Genomic DNA, 20625 nt, shown 5'->3' on the forward strand with positions numbered 1-20625 from the left:
CGCTGTGGCTCAAGTGGTAGAGCGCTAGCCTTGAGCTGAAGAGCTGAGGGACAGCGCCCAGGCCCAGAGTTCAGGCCCCACGACCAGACCCAAAAAAAAAAAAAAAACCACAAAACAAACAAAAAAGAATGTCAGGGATGTTTCCTCCCCGGGCTGGCCTTGAACCACGATCCTCAGAATCTCAGCCTCCTGAGTGGCTAGGATGACGGGCACGTGGCCACCCATGTGGCCGTGTGCATCCTTTGACAATAGAACATTCTGGTATCTTCTGGATGCTTCTGTCAACTGTGTATGGGGGGGGAGGGGCACCCCCTCTGTCCTGCTGCTGACCGTGTGTGCCCGTCCCACCCCAGGGCACCCCGCAGGCACCATGGCACAGAAGGGCCAGCTGAGCGACGATGAGAAGTTTCTCTTCGTGGACAAGAACTTCCTCAACAGCCCGATGGCGCAGGCGGACTGGGTGGCCAAGAAGCTGGTGTGGGTGCCGTCGGAGAAGCAGGGCTTCGAGGCGGCCAGCGTGAAGGAGGAGAAGGGCGACGAGGTGGTGGTGGAGCTGGTGGAGAACGGCAAGAAAGTGACGGTGGCCAAGGACGACATCCAGAAGATGAACCCGCCCAAGTTCTCCAAGGTGGAGGACATGGCGGAGCTCACCTGCCTCAACGAGGCCTCCGTGCTGCACAACCTGAGAGAGCGCTACTTCTCCGGCCTCATCTACGTGAGTGACTCGGGGGGGGGCTCCCCCGGGGGTGTGGGCTGGGGGATCACACCCCCCCCCGCGTGGCCAGCCACTGGCCGCATGGGGCTAACTTTAATCAGGTTTGAAGATGCACCTGTTCAGGCTACCAGAGATTCCCTGCGGTGTTCACAGAGCCTGTGCAAATATAAGTATTTATTTCGTTATTTATTTCCTTGTCAGTCCCGGGACTTGAACTCCCCTGGCCTGGGTCTCTGAGCTCTATTGTGGCTCCTCCAGGCGAGCGCTTGGCCACTTCTTGGAGCCACAGGTCCCCGTCTGGTTTTCTGGTGGTTCATTGGAGATAGGAGGCTCCTGCCTGGGCTGGTTTTGAACCGCGATCCTCAGATCTCAGCCTCCTGAGTAGCTAGGATGACAGGCGTGAGCCACCGACACCCCGCGATAGAAAATGTTTTAAGTATTATTATTTAAAACTTCATCTCTCCAGTGGTATCTTGGCCCCAGATCAAGCACTCAATGGGCACTGAATTTTGGTGGATACAGCATTGGGTAGTGTAAATCTAGAACATTCTTAACCTGGAGGGACCGGACTATACAAGGGACTGGTGACAGGGGACACAGGTTCCATATGGGGTTAGAGCCAAACCTCAGAAGAAAAGGGACAGAGATATCCTCATGATAGACGTCCTTACCTATTTATTACTGCCTTGTTATGCCAGCCCTGGGGCTTGAACTCAGGGCCTTGTGCTACTAGAGCGCAGCTCCACTTCTGGCTTTTTAATGGTTAATTGGAGATAAGTGTCTCATGGACCTTCCTGCCTGGGCTGGCTTTGAACCCTGATCCTCAGATCTCAGCGTCCTGAGTAGCTAGGATGACAGGTGTGAGCCACCAGCACCCAGCTTTCCTTGCCGGTTACCTAATTTCTTTGAAACATCATTTCCTTCCCTGTAGAAAAGACACAAATCTCTCAGAGTGAGATTTTTTTCTTTTTGCAAACAAATCACCATCAAGCCAGCCATGGTGGCACATGCCTGTAATCCCAGCTACTCAGGAAGTGGAAGCAGGAAGATCAGAGTCTGAGGCCAGACCAGGCCAAGTGAGTGCAAGATCCTATGAAAACAAACTAAAAGCAAAAGGGCTGGGGACATGGTTCACGTGCTAGAGTGCTGGCTAGAGCTCCCCGCCCCCCAGCTACCTCTGAAGGGCTATGAATGTATCATGTGGTGTGTCTAGGTGTTGGACTTATACACCCTTCATTGGTTATGATTGTTATTTGGTAGTACTGAGGTTTGAACTCGGAGTCTCGCACTTGCTAGGCAGGTGCTCTTCCACTTGAGCCACACCCCCGGTCCTTTTTTGCTTCATTATTATTATTTTGGAGAAGGTAGACCTGGGTTCTCCATCCTCCCTGTGCCTCCTGCATGGCTGGGATTATAAGCATGTGCTGCCATGCCCAGCCTGGGCAGGTGCTCTCACTTGACTAGCTTGCTCCATTTCTAGGCCAGCATAGGAGGCCTGGAACAGGAAAGCCCATCATCTTTCCCTCTCTGAGGGAAGTTCTGCGCACGCATGGCATTTTTGTGTGGAAATGTTATCTTCCTAGGTTGGCAGGTGGGCTTTCCCAAGGGCCCCTCTGGAAGGAGCGGGGTGTGTAGGGAAGGGAGGTCTCCTTGGGGTCCTTGGGGTCCAGTGTTCCATCTGAGAGTGTCCCCCCCATCCCGGGCAGTGGAGGGCAGGCCTGTGTGTCTCCTCCATCCTCCCTCATGATCTTTGAGTCCAAACTAGAAAGCAGAAAGATTCCCCCCACCCCCCAATCCAGGGTATCATCTGAAAGAGATTAAGAAACAAAAACAAGCCTCAAATTCCCGCTGATCGCCTCTGGAGGGATTAGATGGGAATGCTCTCTGCCTCGTGATGCCACGGCTGCCCCTGCCTCCAACCTTTCTGCTCAGATTCTCCCCTTCATAGCCAGACAGGGCCTCCTGGAGCAGGAGCAGGAGGAGCAGCAGCACAGGGGCGGGGTCAGGAAGCCCCGCCCACCCCATAAACAGGCTGTTAGCCACGCCCCTGCCACGCTAACCTAGTTTGCTAGCCCCGCCCTCCGCCTATTATAACCCAGCTTGTTAGCCACGCCCCCACTCAGGCTAACCCAGCTTGTGAGCCACGCCCCTCCTATCATAACCCAGCTTATTAGCCACGCCCCACTGAACCTAACTCAGCCTTGTTAGCCACGCCCCCACTCTGGCTAACCCAGCTTGTTAGCCACGCCCCACTCAGGCTAACCCAGCTTGTTAGCCACGCCCCTCCTATCATAACCCAGCTTATTAGCCACGCCCCACTGAGCCTAACCCAGCTTGTTAGCCCCGCCCCGCCATTCTAACCTGTCAGTAGGGGCTGGCAGGTGGTGAGGTGTCTGTCCCCAGCCCGGGCCACCAGCAGCCTGTGTCGTCTGTACTTCTCCACAAGCCCCGCCTCCCCCTGCTGTCACTGCTCACAACTGGCCCCTTGAACTCCTACTATGTGCTTTTCACAGGCAGAACGACTCCCCCCACCTCCCCCTCCCCTACGGAAGCCTGGAGGAGAGAGCGGGGCTCATGAGCCCCCCGGGACCTTTCCCTCTTTTCATTTTTCGGAGATAGTCTCTTGTTATCTCTCCCAAGCTGGACCCAGACAGAGATTCTCCCACCCCGGCTTTTCAAGGAGCTGGGCTGACGTAGGTGCACCGCCACACCTGGCCCGTGAGCTAGAAATTCTTGGAGAGCCATGGCTTGCTTGCGGTTTCTGCCCCAGACCTGGTATTAGTAGCTGCTCAGTGGGTGAGGGAGGGTTGTTCAAACGGGTTTCGTGTGAGCCCATTCACTGCCCACCTGACGATCCTCCTGCACCACGCAGCCATCCTCTGCCACTTTTCCCTTCGCATCCCGCCCACCACTCACCATCCATCGGCCCTGGGCAGACTGAGCCCTGGGACTTCCCGGCCTCTAATCCTCAGCCTCAGCTCAGAAGTCAGACGACCCGCACAAATCCCGTTCTGTGACCTGACACAAGTCTAGGACACACAGGCTGACTGAATGAGTAGATGAGCAAATGAATGAGTGAATGAGAGTGAATGTGTGAGTGGATATGAATGAATGAATGAGTGATGAGTCAATGAACCAGTGAGTGAATGAGTGCTGTGGAGTTTTGCTGGCTACTAGGACCACCTCATCTCAGCTCTGTTGTTTGATTGGCTATGGCTGTGACACGGTGAGCTCTGTCCCAGCCTGGCCTCTGCCCTGGGCCTCTACCATCCAGTGCTCCCCATGTGGGTGCCGTTGGGCCTGGAGGTCTCACTGAGGCACTGAGAAAGGGAGGAAGGCAGGTGGGCCCCTGTCCTCCCCTGCGCCATGCTCCACGCCCTTTTCAGAATGAGCAGAATCTCACCCATCCATCAGCCATGGAAATTCCTGTTTGTAGTGTCAGCCTGGAGCCCAGGCCTAGTGAACCCCAGCCACACACCGGCCCCAGGACATTTTCACAACCTCCACTAATGGCTGCTCCTCTCTCTTAGCTATGGGAGTGATGGGCATACTTTCTGTCTCTGTGGACTTTTCTCCAGTGGACCCCTGTTCCGAGGTCGCCACCCCGGCCTCCATCCAGGCTGCCCGTGGGGAGGTGGTGTGCGTTTATGGAGGATGATGGGCTCTGTTAGTGGCCACACACAAGCAGGGAGTCGGGAGAACCACTCCTGGGGTTCACTTTTACTGTGGCCACACCCTCCACATACCTCAGTTTCCCCTTCTGTCAGACACCTGTGGGAGGCCCGTGGCCTCTCTGGGGTAGTTCTGCTCTGGTGCTAGGACAGCAGCGGTGGCCATCGAGATGCAGGGGCTGAGATTTGAACCCAGGGGCATCTAAAAATCGCGCCATTAGGAAATCAAAGATGGCTCAGACATCCAGGGGACCCCTCTCCCATTTCCCGAGCCTAGGCCCCGCCTCTGCCAGGACATGGTGGATCCTGTCCGTCCGTGTGTGCTTCCATCTGACTGTCCTTCCTCCTGTGTCCGTAGACCTACTCGGGGCTGTTCTGCGTGGTGGTGAACCCCTACAAGCAGCTGCCCATCTACTCGGAGAAGATCGTGGACATGTACAAGGGCAAGAAGCGGCACGAGATGCCCCCCCACATCTACGCCATCGCCGACACGGCCTACAGGAGCATGCTGCAAGGTAGGCCCCTCCGCTGCCACCGCCGCATCCCAAGCGACCTCCCTGAATCCCTGCCAGGAATGCCAGCTTGGCAAGTGGTGCCGGGGACCCAGGGCTGTGACTGAAAAAGGAAGAAAAGCAAAGCCAGCGTCTGTGGGCAGCTGGAGGGAGAGGGGAGGGGGAGGGGGAGAGGCTGCCTGGGCAAATACGGGCAAAGCTCAGCTGCCCCCCCCCGCCTGCCCTCCTCCCGGCCTGCCCTCCCCCCAGCCATGCCAGCTGCCCAGGGAAGAAGAAGGAGGGAGAAGGGTTTCAGGAGCCATGTTGGCTCCCTCTGGAGCGTGGACGCATGTCTGTCCCTCTCCAGCCTGAGTGTCCTCATCTGCACAAAGATTATTCTTCATGCCCACTTGAAGACCTTTCATTTAATATTTTTGTTGGTTTTTCTTTTTTTGTCAGTCATGGGGCTTAGAAATGCTGTCCCTGAGCTTTTCTTTTGCTCAAGGCTGGAGCTCTACCTCTTGTACCACTGCTCCACTTCTGGCTTTGTGGTAGCTCATTAGAGACAGGAGTCTCACAGACTTTCTTGCCTGGGCTAGCTTCGAGCCGTGATCCTCTCAGTCTCCTGAGGAGCTAGGATTCCAGGCGTGAGCCACCAGTGCCCTGTTAGCCTGAAGATGTTTACGCGTTACCTTCACGCCCAGGTATGACAGCTTGAGGGTTGTCATACTTAAGCATAACATGGCTGGATGTGTTTCAGATTTCAAATTACGTTTTGATTTTTAGAACGTTGGAGTATATTGAGATATCTCGGGGATGGAACCCAAGTCCAAAGGGGAAAGTGATTTTAAGTTTTTCAAATCTGCCTTGCACCCATAGGTTGGAGGAAGTGTTGTGTAGTATTTTAAAAGTTGGGCATGGTGGGGTATACCTGTAATCCCAGCCCTTGGGATTACAGGAGGATCTCCAGTTGGAGGTCAGCTTGAGTCTCTGTCTCAGAAAAAAAGGGAATGGAATGGATTTTCTGCGATAAACTCAGTAGATGGGTAAAACGTGCCAATTTGAAGTACCCAGCTTAAAACTGATTTTTATGTGTCATGGTTGTAGACTAAGATGTGACATGTTTCTAGAAAGTTCCCTCTTCAAATTGCCCCCTCTTGCCCAGTCCTGGTGATTCCTATACCATCAGTCTAGCTTGTTGCTGAACTTGATACAAGTGACATCTTCATACAGTCTCCTCCATGTTTTTCTTAGAAGCTTCTCCCCCTCTACAGAGAAAGTACAGTCTAGCAGTGACTGCATTAGTTCAGGACATTGATTCTAGAACAGGGCGTCCTGTGTTCAAATCTGCCACTCATGGTGCTGTGCGGCCTTAGATGAGCCGTTGAACCTCTCTGTACCCATTGCTGCCTCTGGGGAAGAGAGCAGCCTGACTCTCAGGGCGTCTATGAGGATCACATGAAGTATTACATCGGCAGTGCTTAGTGGCAGGTGTGAGTGCCAGGTACTTACCAGCAAACAATTCACCCCCAAATCCCAAATGCACCAGGCCCCAGTGGCTCACGCCTCTCATCCCAGCTGCTGAGGAGGCTGGATCTGAAAATCGTGGTTCGAAGCCAGCCCTGGCAGGAAAGTCCATGAGACTCTTGTCTCCAATGAACCACCAGAAAACCAGAAGTGGCGCCGTGGCTCAAAGTGGTAGAGCGCTCGCCTTGAGCAAAAAAGCTCAGGGACAGCGCCCAGGTCCTGAGCTCAAGCCCCCAACTGACCACCCCCCCTCCAAAAAAAACCCCAAATGCTCTGAACCTTTTCGGTGTCACAGTTGGGAATTTCCACACCCTGAAGCAAGATTTTTTTTTTCTTGCACAAAATTATTGGAAACTGTGCACACAATGACTCTCAGACCATGCGCCTACGATGCGTTATGATGCAAGTAAAATCAGTGTGTAAATCTAGGTGGCAACCCCCGCCCCCCCACCCCCTGGGGCCTCGGGAAGTCTGTGTAAAGATTCCCAGATCTGAAAAACTGGGTGCTCTGACTCACTTCTGGTCCCAAGAATGCTCCTCCCATAACACACCGGCACTGGGCCCACACGTAACTCCAGGACACCCGGGGTCCGAGATCCTAGCTGGGAATTGCAGGAGCTCTGTGGGTGGGAAGCCCCATGTGCCAGCATAGAGGGGCGCAGCCAGAAGGGCCCAAGTGTCTGTGATCCCAATTCCAGACATGGCCTGCAATCCCTCTAAAGACCAGCAGGTGGCCCTTTGCAGGGCCTGCCATGAGATGCCCTGGGGCCCTGCTTTAGGCCCCCTGCTGTCCCTTTGTGATCTCCATGGCTGCCCTAGATGAAGGACTATTTAGGAGGTTGTTCGTGAGCCTCTTTAGGAAGCTGGGCATCATGCGGTTATGGTGTTTTGTTATTTGGCATGCGTTGCACTCACGGAAGTGTCTTGAACAATAGTTTATTACCACTGGGCACCGGTGGCTCACGCCTGTCATCCTAGCTACTCAGGAGGCTCAGCTCTGAGGATCTCGGTTCATAGCCAGCCTGGGCAGGAAAGTCGGGGAGATTCTTATCTCTAACAAACCACCAGAAAACCAGAAGTGGCGCTGTGGCTCAAGTGGTAGAGCTCTAGCCTTGAGCTGAAGAGCTCAGGGACAGCGCCCAGGTCCTGAGTTCAAGCTCTACAACTGACAAAAAGAAAAAAAAAAAAAAACTTAGATATCTTATTTTCTCCCCAATACTTTCTCTAGAAATGGCAGCATCCAGGTACACTAGTCTTCATTGTGCTAGAATGTTCCATGCCTCTGCAGACACATATTTCTTGCTCCCTTTTAAAATATCAGTGTTGATTTTTTTGTGTGTGTGTAAATGGTTTCCAGAGAAATCATTTGTCCAGGGTAGCCGTTATCAACTTCTGTGATTGATTTAGAGGTGTTAGCCTCTTTATCTTGATAGAGCCTGATTATATATTGCTGATAACTAAAAATATTTCCAGCTCTAGGCTTCACCTGTTAACTTTATTTTGTCGTGGGCCTGGGCGCTGTCCCTCAGCTCTTCAGCTCAAGGCGAGCGCTCTACCACTTGAGCCACAGCGCCACCTCCAGTTTTCTAGTGGTTTATTGGAGATAGGAGTCTCACAGTCTTCCCTGCCCGGGCTGGCTTTGAACTTCGATCCTCAGATCTCAGCCTCCTGAGTAGCTGGGATTACAGGTGTGAGCCACTGGTGTCTGGCTACACCTGTTAACTTTTATCTGTGGAAGATAGGGTTTGAGCTCATTCATCCCTTTATTTGCCTAGATCACCTGATCTCACAGATTCCCATGAACTTAATAAAGCTTTATTCTGAGTATTGGTACGAGCTTAGACGATTACAGCTGTGTCGCTGTTCTTCAGTGCTCATCTCTGTGCTGTCTTGTGATTACTTTTTCTTTGCCCGTGTGACTTACTATTTTCTCAAGTTATAGCAATAACCTCCCTGCCCCCCCAAACCTACTTCCTATGTTCTTCATTACTAATGCTGGCTTTCTAAATGACTTTCCTGTCTGAGCTGGAATCACGTGTCTCTAGATCTCAGCCTCCTGAGTGGCTGAGATTACAGAAGTGAGCACTGGTGCTTGGCTAGACTCATCTTTATTTTCCTGCCTACAGTGCTGGGACTTACCCCCGGGCTGTTTCCCGCATTGTTCTGGAGACTTAGTGAACCTTCGATGTTAGACAAATGCCTTCTTCATCATGAAGTTTGGGAAGAGTCTTTCCTTCATCATTTTCTTCTGCTCCCTTGTAGCAGAAGTCCTTACCCCCACAATGGAGCTCTTGAACTGAATCTGTAATTATTATTATTATCATCATCATCATCATCATTATTGGTTGTGGGGCCTGAACTCTGGGCCTGGGCGCTGTCCCTCAGCTCTTCAGCTCAAGGCTAGCGCTCTACCACTTGAGCCACAGCGCCACTTCCAGCTTTTTTCTTTTTGCTTATGTGGTGCTGAGGAATCGAACCCAGGGCCTCTGGCATGCAAGGCAAGCGCTCTACCACTGAGCCACCTTCCCAGCCCCTGTAACTGTTATTATAGCGGTGCTGTGCAGAGCCGTTCCCACCCTTCTTGCTTTAGGTTTGGGTGGTGGTGTTTGGGTTTTTTGTTTGTCTGGACAGGGTCTTGCAGGGCATGGACTATAATCTTCCCCTCTGCAGCTGGGATTATAGGCCTGCACCGCCACACCCGGCGTAGCGGCCCTACGTCCAGCTCTAAAGTGCGGCAGGCCAACCAAGATTTCATTTTTCTCCTAGTGTTTTCCTCTGTGGCTCTTACGCAACAGCAGGCGGTACAATTCCGAGTGCGCAGGCGTGCTCGCTGGGCAGAGACTGTGATGAGTCCCCCTTTACACCTGGGGAAACTGAGGCCCACGTAAACAGAAGGACGGGGCTACAGGTCAACGAACTGGATTTGAACTCGGTGTTGCTGGTGCCCACGTCTTGTCCTTCCCACCAGTGGGAGTGAGGTGCAGGCTGGCCGCCCCCCCCCGAAGCCCATTGGTTCTGACATCCGTGGGTGTTGAAAGCCCCGGGTTGGGGGGTGCTGTTTGCTGAGTGCTAGGTGAGGAGGTTGGGGGGTGCTGGTTGCTGAGTGATACGTGCGGAAGGCGTGTGTGGGCCGCAGATGAGCTGCAGGCACCCGCAGCGCTGGCCCGGCTATGTGCCCCGTCTTCCTGCATTTCTACCAACTGGCGGCTGGCGGCAGACAAGGAAACAGGTGCCCTGGGCTCCATGTTGAAGATAAGCCCGGGTAGTGGCATGATCCGGAGCCTTTTTCCGGGCTGTCTAGGTTTCCTTTGCTGGCTGGCAGCCTGCTTGACAGACGAGGCAGAGGCAAGGAAAAGCGGTCCCCAGGGCCTGGCCGCCCCAGCGCCCTGCAGGAGGCCGCCAGCCTCCCCGCTTCACAGATGGGGGAAACTGAGGCTCCTCCACCCAAGGAGTGCCAAACTGAGGGACACCACTGCCCGCCCTGTGGGCCTTTTCTCTCCCCTCTCGGGCTGTGTGGCACGAGGGCTCTACTAGAGAAACCGAGTCCTTGAAAAGCTAAGGACCAGCGCAGGCCTCCACGCTTCATCCATTCAGGCTGCTGCTAGAACCAAATGCCCCAGGCAGGCTGGCTCAGAAAGCTAGAAGGTTATTGCACAGATCTGGAGGATGGAAGTCCAAGGTCAAGGGGGCAGATCATGTCCTGGCTGGCGCAAAGATGGCGCCATCCGTGGAATCCTGTGGCAAAAGGCTATCTCCTAACACCATTACCTTGGGGAGGTGGTTTCCGTGCATAGAGGTGTGTGCATGCATGCACGCATACATATACACATGTGTGCATGTGCATATGTGCATCTACACACATGTGTGCAGTGTGCATCTGTGTGCACCTCATGTGCACACCTGTGTATGTGCATCACGTGTGCATCTACACGCTTGTGTGTACGCATGTGTGTGGTGCATCCTGGGCAGGCTCTGTGCCACTGAGCTCCATGCCTGTCCTGGGCTTAAAGGGATATTTTCATCACCCTCAGAGAAGTGTAGTTCTCATTCATAATCAGGAGTCTAGTTTCTGTAGACTTCAGTATTCTAGACAGTTCCTGTAAATGGAAACATGAGATGCAGCCTTGTGAGTGTGTGTGTGTGCCTGCATGCGTGCGTGCACACATGCGTGTGTGCCAGTCCCGAGGCTTGAACTCAGGGCCTGGGCGCTGTCCCCGGCTTCTGTGCGCAAGGCTAGCACTCTGCCACTTGAGCCACAGCACCACTTCTAACTTTTTTGGTTCATTAATTTGTGGTGAGAGTCTTGTGGACTTTTCTTCCCCAGCTGGCTTTGAACTATGACCCTTAGATAATGTTTTCAAGGTTCATGTATTTATATGAAAAGAATGTAAACTAAATATTCATTAAGAAATTGAATATGAATTTTTTTAAAAAAGAAATTGAATATGCTGGGCGCTGGTGGCTCACGCCTATCATCCTAGCTACTCAGGAGACTGAGATCTGAGGATCACGGTTCAAAGCCAGCCTGGGCAGGAAAATCCATGAGACTCTTATCTCCAATGAACCACCAGAAAACCCGAAGTAGCTGTGGCTCAAGTGGTAGAGCGCTCGCCTTGAGCTGAAGAGCTCAGGGACAGCGCCCAGGCCCAGAGTTCAAGCCCCACGACTGACAAAACTAAAAGTAGGTAGCTCAGGACATTTTTCTCTGCCATTTTCAGGCACAGGGTATGGGCCCCCTTGGCCAACCCTCTCCCTGCCTGTCCACAGGTGTCCATGTTGCTTTCTCCTGAGGACCCTGGGACCAAGAGCCAGGCCTGAGGCCCAGGGCTCTGTCTGCCTGTGGCCCTGGCTCCCTCCTGATTGAGCTTAAGCTTTAGGCTAGACCCCAGGTCTGACCTTGGGGCCTGGGTGCTGAGAACAGATGTTCCTCCAGCCACACCAGTGGCGCCAGAGTGTGGGTGCTTCCAAATGGGAGCCCCCAGGAGAAGCAAGTCCAGCCTCTCAGCTCAGCGCTGCGTTCTCTCTCCTTTCTGTCCACAGATCGCGAGGACCAGTCCATTCTGTGCACGTAAGTGGAGCTGCTGCACGCGGTTCTACAGGAGTCGGAGCCCATGGGATCTGCGGTGTGTTCACTGCTCTAAGGGTCCGTCCTCCTTCCCAGCGCAGAGTAGATGCTCATCAAACACCAGGAGCGATGTTCTCACACAGGCAGACAAACCTAAACACCAGCCACGCCCACCCACCATCCACCATCCATCCTTCCATACGCTCACCCGTACTTCATCCACCCATCCTTCCATTTATCCACCCATCCTTCCATCTATCCATTGGTCTGCCTCTTCATCTGTCCATCTATCCATCATTCTTTAAGTCATCTATCCATCTATTCATCCACCAACAAATCCATCCACCTACCTACCCATCCATCCATCCATCCATCATCCAATGCAGTCCATCCATCCCCAATCCAATCCATCCATCATCCAATCCAATCTATCCATCCACCCATCCATCCATCATCCAATGCAGTCCATCCATCCCCAATCCAATCCATCAATCCAATCCAATCTATCCATCCACCCATCCATCCATCATCCAATGCAGTCCATCCATCCCCAATCCAATCCATCAATCCAATCCATCCATCCATCCATCATCCAATCCAATCCATCCATCTCCAATCCATCAATCATCCAATCCAATCCAATCATCCATCTCCAATCCATCCATCCACCATCCAATCCAATCTATCCATCTATCTCCCATCCGTCCATCACCACGCCATCTATCCATTTGTCCATCTTCTTATCTACCAGTCCATCCTTCCATCCCTCCCTCTTCATCCTACCTCCCACCCACCCATCTGTCCATCCTTCTGTCCCTCAATTCACCCACCTACCAATTCATTTGTGTTCATCCATGGTTCCAGCCAGCCGGCCAGCCATTGGGCTGGGCTGAGGGTCAGGACAAGGCCGAGAGGCCACATCTGGCCATTTGGGGTCTCCCCAGGGGGCCAGAGCTGAGCACCAAGTTCCCAAGGATGGAACTAGAGGCTCTGACCTGGGCCACCTCTGCACCCCAGGATTCCAGGGTCAGAATAGCAGATAAGCCTGTCTCTGCCTGGCTCCGACACCCCCGGCCTGGCGCATGGGGTGTTTTCTTTGGCAAGGCCTCCGGGTGGTTTATTTTTATCAGAAAAACTTGGAAGTAACCCGCTGGGGAGAAGCAGCGATCCAGAGTTTGCACCCCACTCCTCACCATGGCAAAGCTGTGGGGGGAGGGAGGAGAGCGTGGGGAGAAGTAGGAAGATGGTGGCCGTTGCTGTGAGAATCCAGCGCTCCAGACTCGGTCTCAGGCCTCAGTCTCAGGACCAGCCATGTGCTTGGCTTCCCATAAGAGCTTCCCCTCCTCCCTTCCTCTCTGATCAGAACCCGGCTCGTTCATACTATAATGTACATGACTGAGTGGTTGATCCTTGCTGACATTTTTCCCAGAGCCTGTGAAGGCCAGGGAGGATTTTGATGGAGGTAGAGCTGGAACGGCCCTCAGCCTTTCTCCTTACGCTATGAATCAGAATGAATTAGCAGACAGTGGCAGGACCTGAGTTCAAATCTTGCTCTTTCCCTACGTCTAATCTGTAGCTTAGCAGAGACAACTGTGGGACCTGGAGAAAGGACTTGGGCCTCTCCAAGCCTCAGTGTCCCCTGGTGGGCGATGAGAATGAGCAGCTGTTTCGTTCCTAGCTGGGATAGCTTGGGGAGCTGCCTGCCAGCGGGGCCGGGCACAGGGAGATGTTCCATTCCTAGAAGTTCGTGCCCTGGAATTGGACCCGACTCTGAGTTCTCCTTGTGTGTCCCTGCCTTGCTGTGTGACCCAGGGCAAGTGGCTTACCCACGCTGGGCTGGACTTGCTTCTGACCTAACACGGAGCCCATCAGGCCCGTGTCCGGGGAGGGGGCTCGGGAGCAGCAGCGAGCCGAGGTTTCCAGGACGGCGGGACCGGGTGGATCTGGCCTGCGAGTGGGAACACGTGTTTCTTTTCTTCTTTCTTCTCTTCCCAACATGAGCAAAGTTATCAAGGGGAGCTTGGCAGAGGAAGCGAGCTTCTCCGTTTCCTAATTAGGAAGAAGAATCGAGGCTGGGCTGGCTCTGGGAGCCCCGGTTCGGCACGGGGGAAGCTTGAGCCGACCTTGGAGCGGAGCGGGGGAGGGGGTGTGCATCCTTCCACAGACTTAGAAAAAGACCTAGAATGTTCCAGTGCGCTCAGAGCATGGGGGAGTTTAGGCAAGGGCAGGACAAGCAGTCAGTGGGAGGAGGAGACAGGGGCGGGAAAGCTGGGGCCAGGAGAAATCGGGGAGCCCCTGGATGGACTGGCCCCTCCATGGTGGTCCCGCATTACAAACGGGTCACCAGAGCCACCCCAGAAAACCCACATCTCCCTCATGGTCTGGATGGATTTTGGTTTTGGTTTTTGGGTGGTCGTGGGGCTTGAACTCTGGGCCCAGGCGCTGTCCCTGAGCTCTTCAGCTCAAAGCGAGTGCTCTACCACTTGAGCCACAGCGCCACTGCTGCTTTTCTGGTTGTTCCTTGGAGACAAGAGTCTCACAGGACTTTCCTGCCCTAACTGTCTTTGAACCTCGATCCTCAGATCTCAGCCTCCTGAGTAGCTGGGATGACAGGCGTGAGCCACTGTGCCCAGTGACTTTTTAACTTAAAAACATCCCTGTTGATCAGACGATTCTAGCCAGGTGTGGTAGCATGCACCTGTAATCCCAGCACTCAGGGAGGCGGAGACAGGAGGATGTGGAGTTCCAGGGCAGCCTGGGCCACACAGCCAGACCCTGCCACAAACAACTGAATTCCAAGCACACTTCAGCCCTTGCTAGCCAAGATCCGGGCATTTTTTGTTGCTGATGTTTGATCTTTTGCGAGGTATTGCACACCTGCTTGGGTGTTAGCAGGGGTGTTAGGGGGCAAGTCGTGCCCTCTGCAGGCCTCAGTTTCCCAGGGGTGTGTCTGGGATGGCCATGGTCAGCCTGCACGCTTGGTGCCCTGGGCAGGGCCGAGGCCTGGGCAGGCCCTTTTCCCCTTGGCCACCAGGCTGCTCGTGTCTTCCAGAGGTGAGTCTGGAGCCGGCAAGACGGAGAACACCAAGAAGGTGATCCAGTACCTGGCAGTGGTGGCCTCGTCTCACAAGGGCAAGAAGGACACCAGCATCACGGTGAGCGGGGGCCTGGGGGGCCCGGGGCGTGGGGCTCGGGGTCCTGTGCGGCCTGGCAGTGGTGCTGACCGGATAGCCCGTGGGCGGCAGTCCTGTGGTGGTGACCACGCATGTCCACAGACACGGGGGCGCAGCTAGGCCCTCGGAGACCCGGCCTCCAGGAGGGAGGCTGTGGGGGCCACTTTGGGGGTGCGAGGGCGTCCTGGAGCAGACCCAGCCCCCGCAGAGCCGCCCGAGGGCTCCCTGAAACCCTGCTCCCCCCCCGCCACCACGTCGGGGTCCTGCTGACCAGAGAACGGGGCCGAAAGGGACCCCAGGCCCTGCCATGCCTCCGGCGGAAGGCGTAGGCACAGAACCACGGCAGAGTGGCAGGGGCCCATGCGTGACCGTGGCGGTCATCCCCCCACCCTCCACACACCTGCCTTTCTCCATCTGGCAGAGGTGGGGTGGTGGCAGGGCGGCCAGGGCGGCTCAGGTTCCCGGAGACCTGGCGTGGGGCCGACACAGCGTCAGGATTTTCCTTTCTCAAACCCAGGAAGCAAGGCCCGGCCCGGCCTGGCCAAGTATCTCTGGCCACTTGGCTCCTAGCCAGCGTGTAGGGGAGAGATGGCCTTGAACTTGATGCAGCAGGGAAAAGACCCTGCTGGCCGCCTGTTCCTACAGAGTAAAAACCAGGGGTCCTCTGTCCCAAGTGTCACCTCTGCTCCCAAATAGTTTCTCCCTGACCACAGGTCAGGTGTGGTAGTGCATGCCTGTAATTCCAGCGACCTGGGAGGCAGAGGTAGGAGGATCGTGATCCGAGGCCAGCCCTGAGTGAGTCCAAGTGTCAGACCTTATCTGAGAAATAACTATAAAGCCGTAAGGAGTTGGGGGGAATAGCCTAAGGGGTCGAGCACCTGCCTGGCAAGTGTGAGGTCCTGTGTTCAAATCCCAGTACCTCACGCACACATCCACCTTGGCAGTTACAGGAAACCTTCCCCGTGTATCTGAGAAAGGAGGCCAGGAAGGAAGGCGGGCAGAGAGGCAGGATGCAGTGTTGAGTGGCTGCTGTCAATCTGGGGGCGCCCAGGCCGATGGGGGGGGGGCAGGGAGAGGGGGTGTTTGTGAGCTCAGACCCGGGCGGACGTATGTGACCGAAATAACGCTGACATTTGTTCCTCACCGAATGGTGCGACCACAGCAAGGCCCGTCCTTTGCCTACGTGAGTAACGGCGTGTTCTGTGGCGTGACGGGCGGCACGGCGTGGAGTTAGACCCGCATGCTTCGCTGCACCCGTGGGCGCCCCTGACCGAACCGATCCCACAGCCCCCCCCAGCGCCAGGGCGCCATGTGGGGGTCCACCCGCCACCCATGGACCCCCCCCGGCTCCCGTTTAGGATCCCCAGTTCAGAGTGGACCCCGAACTCCTCCCCCCGAGCGCACCCCTGCTCCCCAGGCGCAGGGCCCTGGAGCGGTTCCCCCGTGTCTGGTTGACAGCCTTGCAGGTGGTTTTGTGTGGTTCAGGCGCGCTAGGCCCCGCCTCCCGGCTTGATTGACAGCATGGCTCCGCCCACCCCTGCACGTGTGTTCCTGTGCATGCGTGTGCAGTGCCGTCCGCGCGTGTCCTCTGCATGCCGATGCTTGGCCCGGGGCTCCGGGGTCTGCCGAGGCCCTGGCTCGGGTGGCTTCGTGAGGCCCCCGGCCGGGCCAGGCCGGGCCCTGCGGGCTAACGCAGAAGCTTGGGGGGGGTGGGCCGGGCGTCTCGGGTGGACGCTGGGCCAGAGCCGCCACCGTGTGGCGGGTCACTGCTGCGGGCCACGGTCTCATCTGTGATATGAGGTCTCCATGGGTGACCCCCCCCCTCCCCGGAGGGCCTCGACACCCTCCCGCCAGCATCCTGGTTCCAGATCGGAGGATTGGGGAGGGTGTAGGCATTGGAACCCCAAGTTTGTCTGGACGGAGACAGCGACTTTAGTCCGTGGTCCGTCCTGGGTGGTTCCGGGTGGGGTGTGGTTTCCATGGAGACAAGGCCTGGGTTCCATCTGGCTGTGGGATCCCCCCCCAGAAGACGCAGAAATCAGTGGTCACTTCCGGCCCCGGGCCGGGGTCTGCCTGCGGCTGCCGCTTCTCCATGTCCGCCACCCCTCCTCCAGTTCTGGGGCGCTGCCTGGGCTGTCAGGGAGGAGGAGGAGAACCCCGAGAGGCCATCCTGCCCCAGAATGCAGCGGGGGGGGGGGGCGCCCGCTGGGGCCTCGGGCCGGGCCGGGCAGGGCGGCTTGGCGGCCTTCGGCATGACTTTCCTGCCCCGGCAGCTCTCGTGGCCTGCCGTGGGCCCGGGCTGCCTCTAACCCGCTTGAGGAGCTGCTTCATGCCGCAGGGCCCCCCCAAATCATCCCTGCCGGGGCTCCCCATCTTCCACAGGAGGCCTGAGGTGTTGAGGGAGACTCCGGCTCCAGCGGGCCGGGCCGCCGGGTGCGCACTGCGCAGCTGCAGGGCTCTGCGTGTGCGCGCGCACGCGTGCGTGCGTGCGTGTGTGCGTGCGTGGTCCAGGGCTCAGGACACCTGGACGCCTGGATCGAGGAGAGGGTGGCGGGCGGGAGTGCGCCTGCGCGCCAGGGCCCCCGGTCAGCCCCGCCCACCGTGCTTGGCCTTGTAGGGGGAGCTGGAGAAGCAGCTGCTGCAGGCCAACCCCATCCTGGAGGCGTTCGGCAACGCCAAAACCGTCAAGAACGACAACTCCTCCCGATTCGTAAGTAGCCGGCCGTGTGTGGTCATCACCCCCCAACCCCTGCAGCTGTCACGATGGGGGGGGGTCCCTCTTGGGGGACTTGAACTCTGGGCCTGGGCGCTGTCCCTCAGCTCTTCAGCTCAAGGCGGGTGCTCTACCGCTTGAGCCACAGCGCCACTTCCAGTTTTCTAGTGGTTTATTGGAGATCAGAGTCTCACAGACTTCCCTGCCCAGGCTGGCTTTGAACCGCGATCCTCAGATCTCAGCCTCCTGAGTCGCTAGGATGACAGGCCTGAGCCACCACTTGGGTACAAGGTCATTGCAGGAGCTGAAGGTCATGGACCCGCTCCAGGGGGGCACAGGGTCCCCGGCCTCTAACCAGCTCTTTGCAGAGAACTGGGGAGGGGGGGCTCTGAGCATTTGCACGAGTCCCTGCCCCCCCACTGCCCCCCCTGGGGCCCCTACATCCCCCCCTCCCCCTGCTGGGGACCTGCAGCTGGGGATGAAGCCCGAGCTGCCTGAACACGGCTTCCTCCCGCAGGGCAAATTCATCCGCATCAACTTCGACGTCACTGGCTACATCGTGGGCGCCAACATCGAGACCTGTATCCCTCAGCCGGCCGCCCGCGTGGGGCCGCGCCCCCGGCTGGGTCCACGCAGTGCCACAGGGTGGCAGATATCTCTCCCTGACCTCTAAAGCTGGCCCGGGGTGGACGGTAGACAGGAGGCCATGGCGCCCGCCTCAGAAGCCACCGTAGGCCTCATCCTGGGGGCACATGGCTCCTGTCTCCTTCTGGTTTTGGGGGGCATCCAGGAGGGGTACCCTGTGGCCCTATGTGTCCTCAGGAACCTTGGGCAGAGGACAAGAAGTGGGTAGTACGTGGGGGTCAAAGGCCAAGCCTCTCCCCGCAGCCCTCCTGCCCCCCCCCAATGTTTGATGATGTCTGTGGGCCGGATGCAGAAGTGATGGTTCTAGAATCCTTAACACTTGCACCCCAGACCTGCTGGAGAAGTCGCGTGCCATCCGCCAGGCCCGGGACGAGAGGACCTTCCACATCTTCTACTACATGATCGCGGGGGCCAAGGACAAGATGAAGAGTGAGTGGTGGGGGGTGTGGGGGGGTGCGTGCGCCTCCGTGACCCTGAGCCGCGGGTAGACCCACGAGGTCACAGCCTGACTCCTGGGGGCCTGGGGCTGAGCAGCTTGGGGGACGGTGGAGTAAGGGGGCGCATGCGCGGGGCCTGCAAGTGACTGGGAACCGGACTTTGTAAGACCAGGTCAAGAAGCGCTTCCTCCCTCCTCCCTCTGCCCACCCCTTCCCCCACCTCCTCCCTCCCTCCCCAACCCTCCTCCTTTCCTCCCTCCTCCCATCCCTCCTCCCTTCCTTCCTCCCCAGCCCTCCTCCCTTCCCATTTCTCCCTCTCCCTCCTCCCTTTTTCCTCCTCCCTGTGTGTACCTGTGAGGTGTGTTCTAGAATGTGCGAGGAGGGGTTTGGTGCACACAGCCAGGGAGCCGTGGTTGTGGTTTTCACCACCGCGCTGAAGGGGGTGGTAAAATCCTGGCAGTGTAGGCAAAGGTCTGGGTCGGGAGGGGAACGGGATGTAGAATGCTGTTCCAGCTGAGCGCTGGCGGCTCACGCCTCCTACTTATAGTCCCAATGAGCCACTAAACAAGCTGGCCATGGGGGCTGGGAAGGTGGCTCAGTGGTAGAGTGCTTGCCTCGCATGCATGAGGCCCTGGGTTCGATTCCTCAGCACCACATAACCAGGAAAGGCGCTGTGGCTCAAGGGGTAGAGCGCTAGCCTTGAGCTGAAGAGCTGAGGGACAGCGCCCAGGCCCAGAGTTCAGGCCCCACGACCAACAAAAAAATAGTTGGCCATGGGACTGTGGCTCAAGGGGTAGAGCACCAGCCTTGGGTGAGGAAAGCCGGTGCCAGCGAGCGCCCTGGAAGCCTGCGTGGGTTTTGTTTTGTTAAGGGACACATGGCGAGCGGCTGGGCTTAGGACAGCGAGGCTGCAGGCAGCTTTGTTTCAGGGGGCCAGTTCATGGGGAATGCGAGAATAAACGCACCCTGCTTCTGGGTGGACCCGACCCTGTGCCGGGGCTCGGGGCTCAGCCGGGGAGCCGGGCACTGGTGGCAGCAGGGCCCAGCCCGCACCGCACATCAGCTGCCGGCGACCCTGCACGCCGCAGCAGAGGACGGTTCAAAACCAGCCAGAGGCCGGGCGCCGGCGGCTCACGCCTGGCATCCTAGCTACTCAGGAGATCTGAGGATCGTGGTTCAAAGCCAGCCCAGGCAGGAAAGTCCGTGAGACTCTTATCTCCAATAAACCACTCAGAAAACCAGACTGGCGCTGTGGCTCAAGTGGTAGAGCGCTCGCCTTGAGCTGAAGAGCTCAGCGGCAGTGCCCAGAGTTCAAGACCCATGACCGACCAAAAAACAAACAGCCAGACCCTGGGATGGGACCGAGGTGACAGTGACCTGGGCCCCCAGCCCGGCCTGAGGGAGCCATGTGCTGACCCCCCCCCCCAGATGACCTGCTGCTGGAGGGCTTCAGCAACTACACGTTCCTCTCCAACGGCTTCGTGCCCATCCCCGCCGCCCAGGACGACGAGATGTTCCAGGAGACCCTGGAGGCCATGTCCATCATGGGTTTCAGCGAGGAGGAGCAGCTGGGTGAGCGCTCCCCTGCGCGTGCTCCCCCCCCCGCGCGCGGGCCCACCCCCCTGCGCGTGCTCGCCCCCCCTGCGCATGCTCGCCCCCCCTGCGCGTGCTCGGCCCCTGCACGTGCTCGCATGGAGTGGGAGAAATGTGGGCCCCGTGGAAATGCTTAGCAGATATTTAAACTGGAGAAGTCGGCCGGGCGCCTTGGCTCCTGCCTGTCATCCCAGCACTTGGCAGGAGGGTCGAGAGTTCAAGGCTAGTCTGGGCTAACTAGGCCCTCACTCAGAAATAACCAAAACCACCATAGTCAGGAAGCCGGGGGGCACAGCAAGGGGTTAAGTGCTGTTCCACTATCGGCATCCAACAGCACTGCAAGGAGACCCTCGGTAGCTGCCGTTTGCGTGCGAGGCGACAAAGGCACAGAGCAGTCAGACAGGCACCCCGGGACACACAGCCAGTTGTTGGTAGAGCAGGGACTAGGTCTCGGGCCTCTAGGAGGCCCACGCCCCTGACTTTGCCTGTGGGAAGACAGGTTCTGCTCTTTAAAATCCTTGAATCATGTCTGTCAGGGCCCAAGTGGGAAGCGAGCTTAGACACAGCCTGGGTCTAAACGTGGGGGGCTGCGGGG

At 57.0% G+C, this 20625-nt stretch overlaps 1 protein-coding gene across 3 annotated transcripts in view; it reads left to right on the forward strand.

Moving 5' to 3' along the window:
- The first annotated feature begins 359 nt into the window (after positions 1 to 359).
- Positions 360 to 20625, forward strand: part of Myh11 (myosin, heavy chain 11, smooth muscle) — a 46122-nt gene continuing 25856 nt past the window's right edge. The window contains exons 1-9 of one of the 3 annotated variants that reach the window (XM_013011571.1): positions 371 to 715; positions 4745 to 4901; positions 11445 to 11472; positions 14522 to 14624; positions 15805 to 15825; positions 17260 to 17352; positions 17873 to 17936; positions 18331 to 18429; positions 19866 to 20009. In XM_013011571.1, coding sequence (XP_012867025.1) covers positions 371 to 715; positions 4745 to 4901; positions 11445 to 11472; positions 14522 to 14624; positions 15805 to 15825; positions 17260 to 17352; positions 17873 to 17936; positions 18331 to 18429; positions 19866 to 20009 — 1054 coding nt within the window. Of the gene's footprint in view, positions 716 to 4744; positions 4902 to 11444; positions 11473 to 14521; positions 14625 to 15804; positions 15826 to 17259; positions 17353 to 17872; positions 17937 to 18330; positions 18430 to 19865; positions 20010 to 20625 lie in introns of all 3 variants that reach the window. The other 2 variants (XM_013011573.1, XM_013011572.1) reach the window with 2 other exon arrangements.

This window comes from Dipodomys ordii, unplaced genomic scaffold (assembly GCF_000151885.1).
Source record: "Dipodomys ordii isolate 6190 unplaced genomic scaffold, Dord_2.0 Scaffold14, whole genome shotgun sequence".
Lineage (NCBI taxonomy): Eukaryota > Metazoa > Chordata > Mammalia > Rodentia > Heteromyidae > Dipodomys > Dipodomys ordii.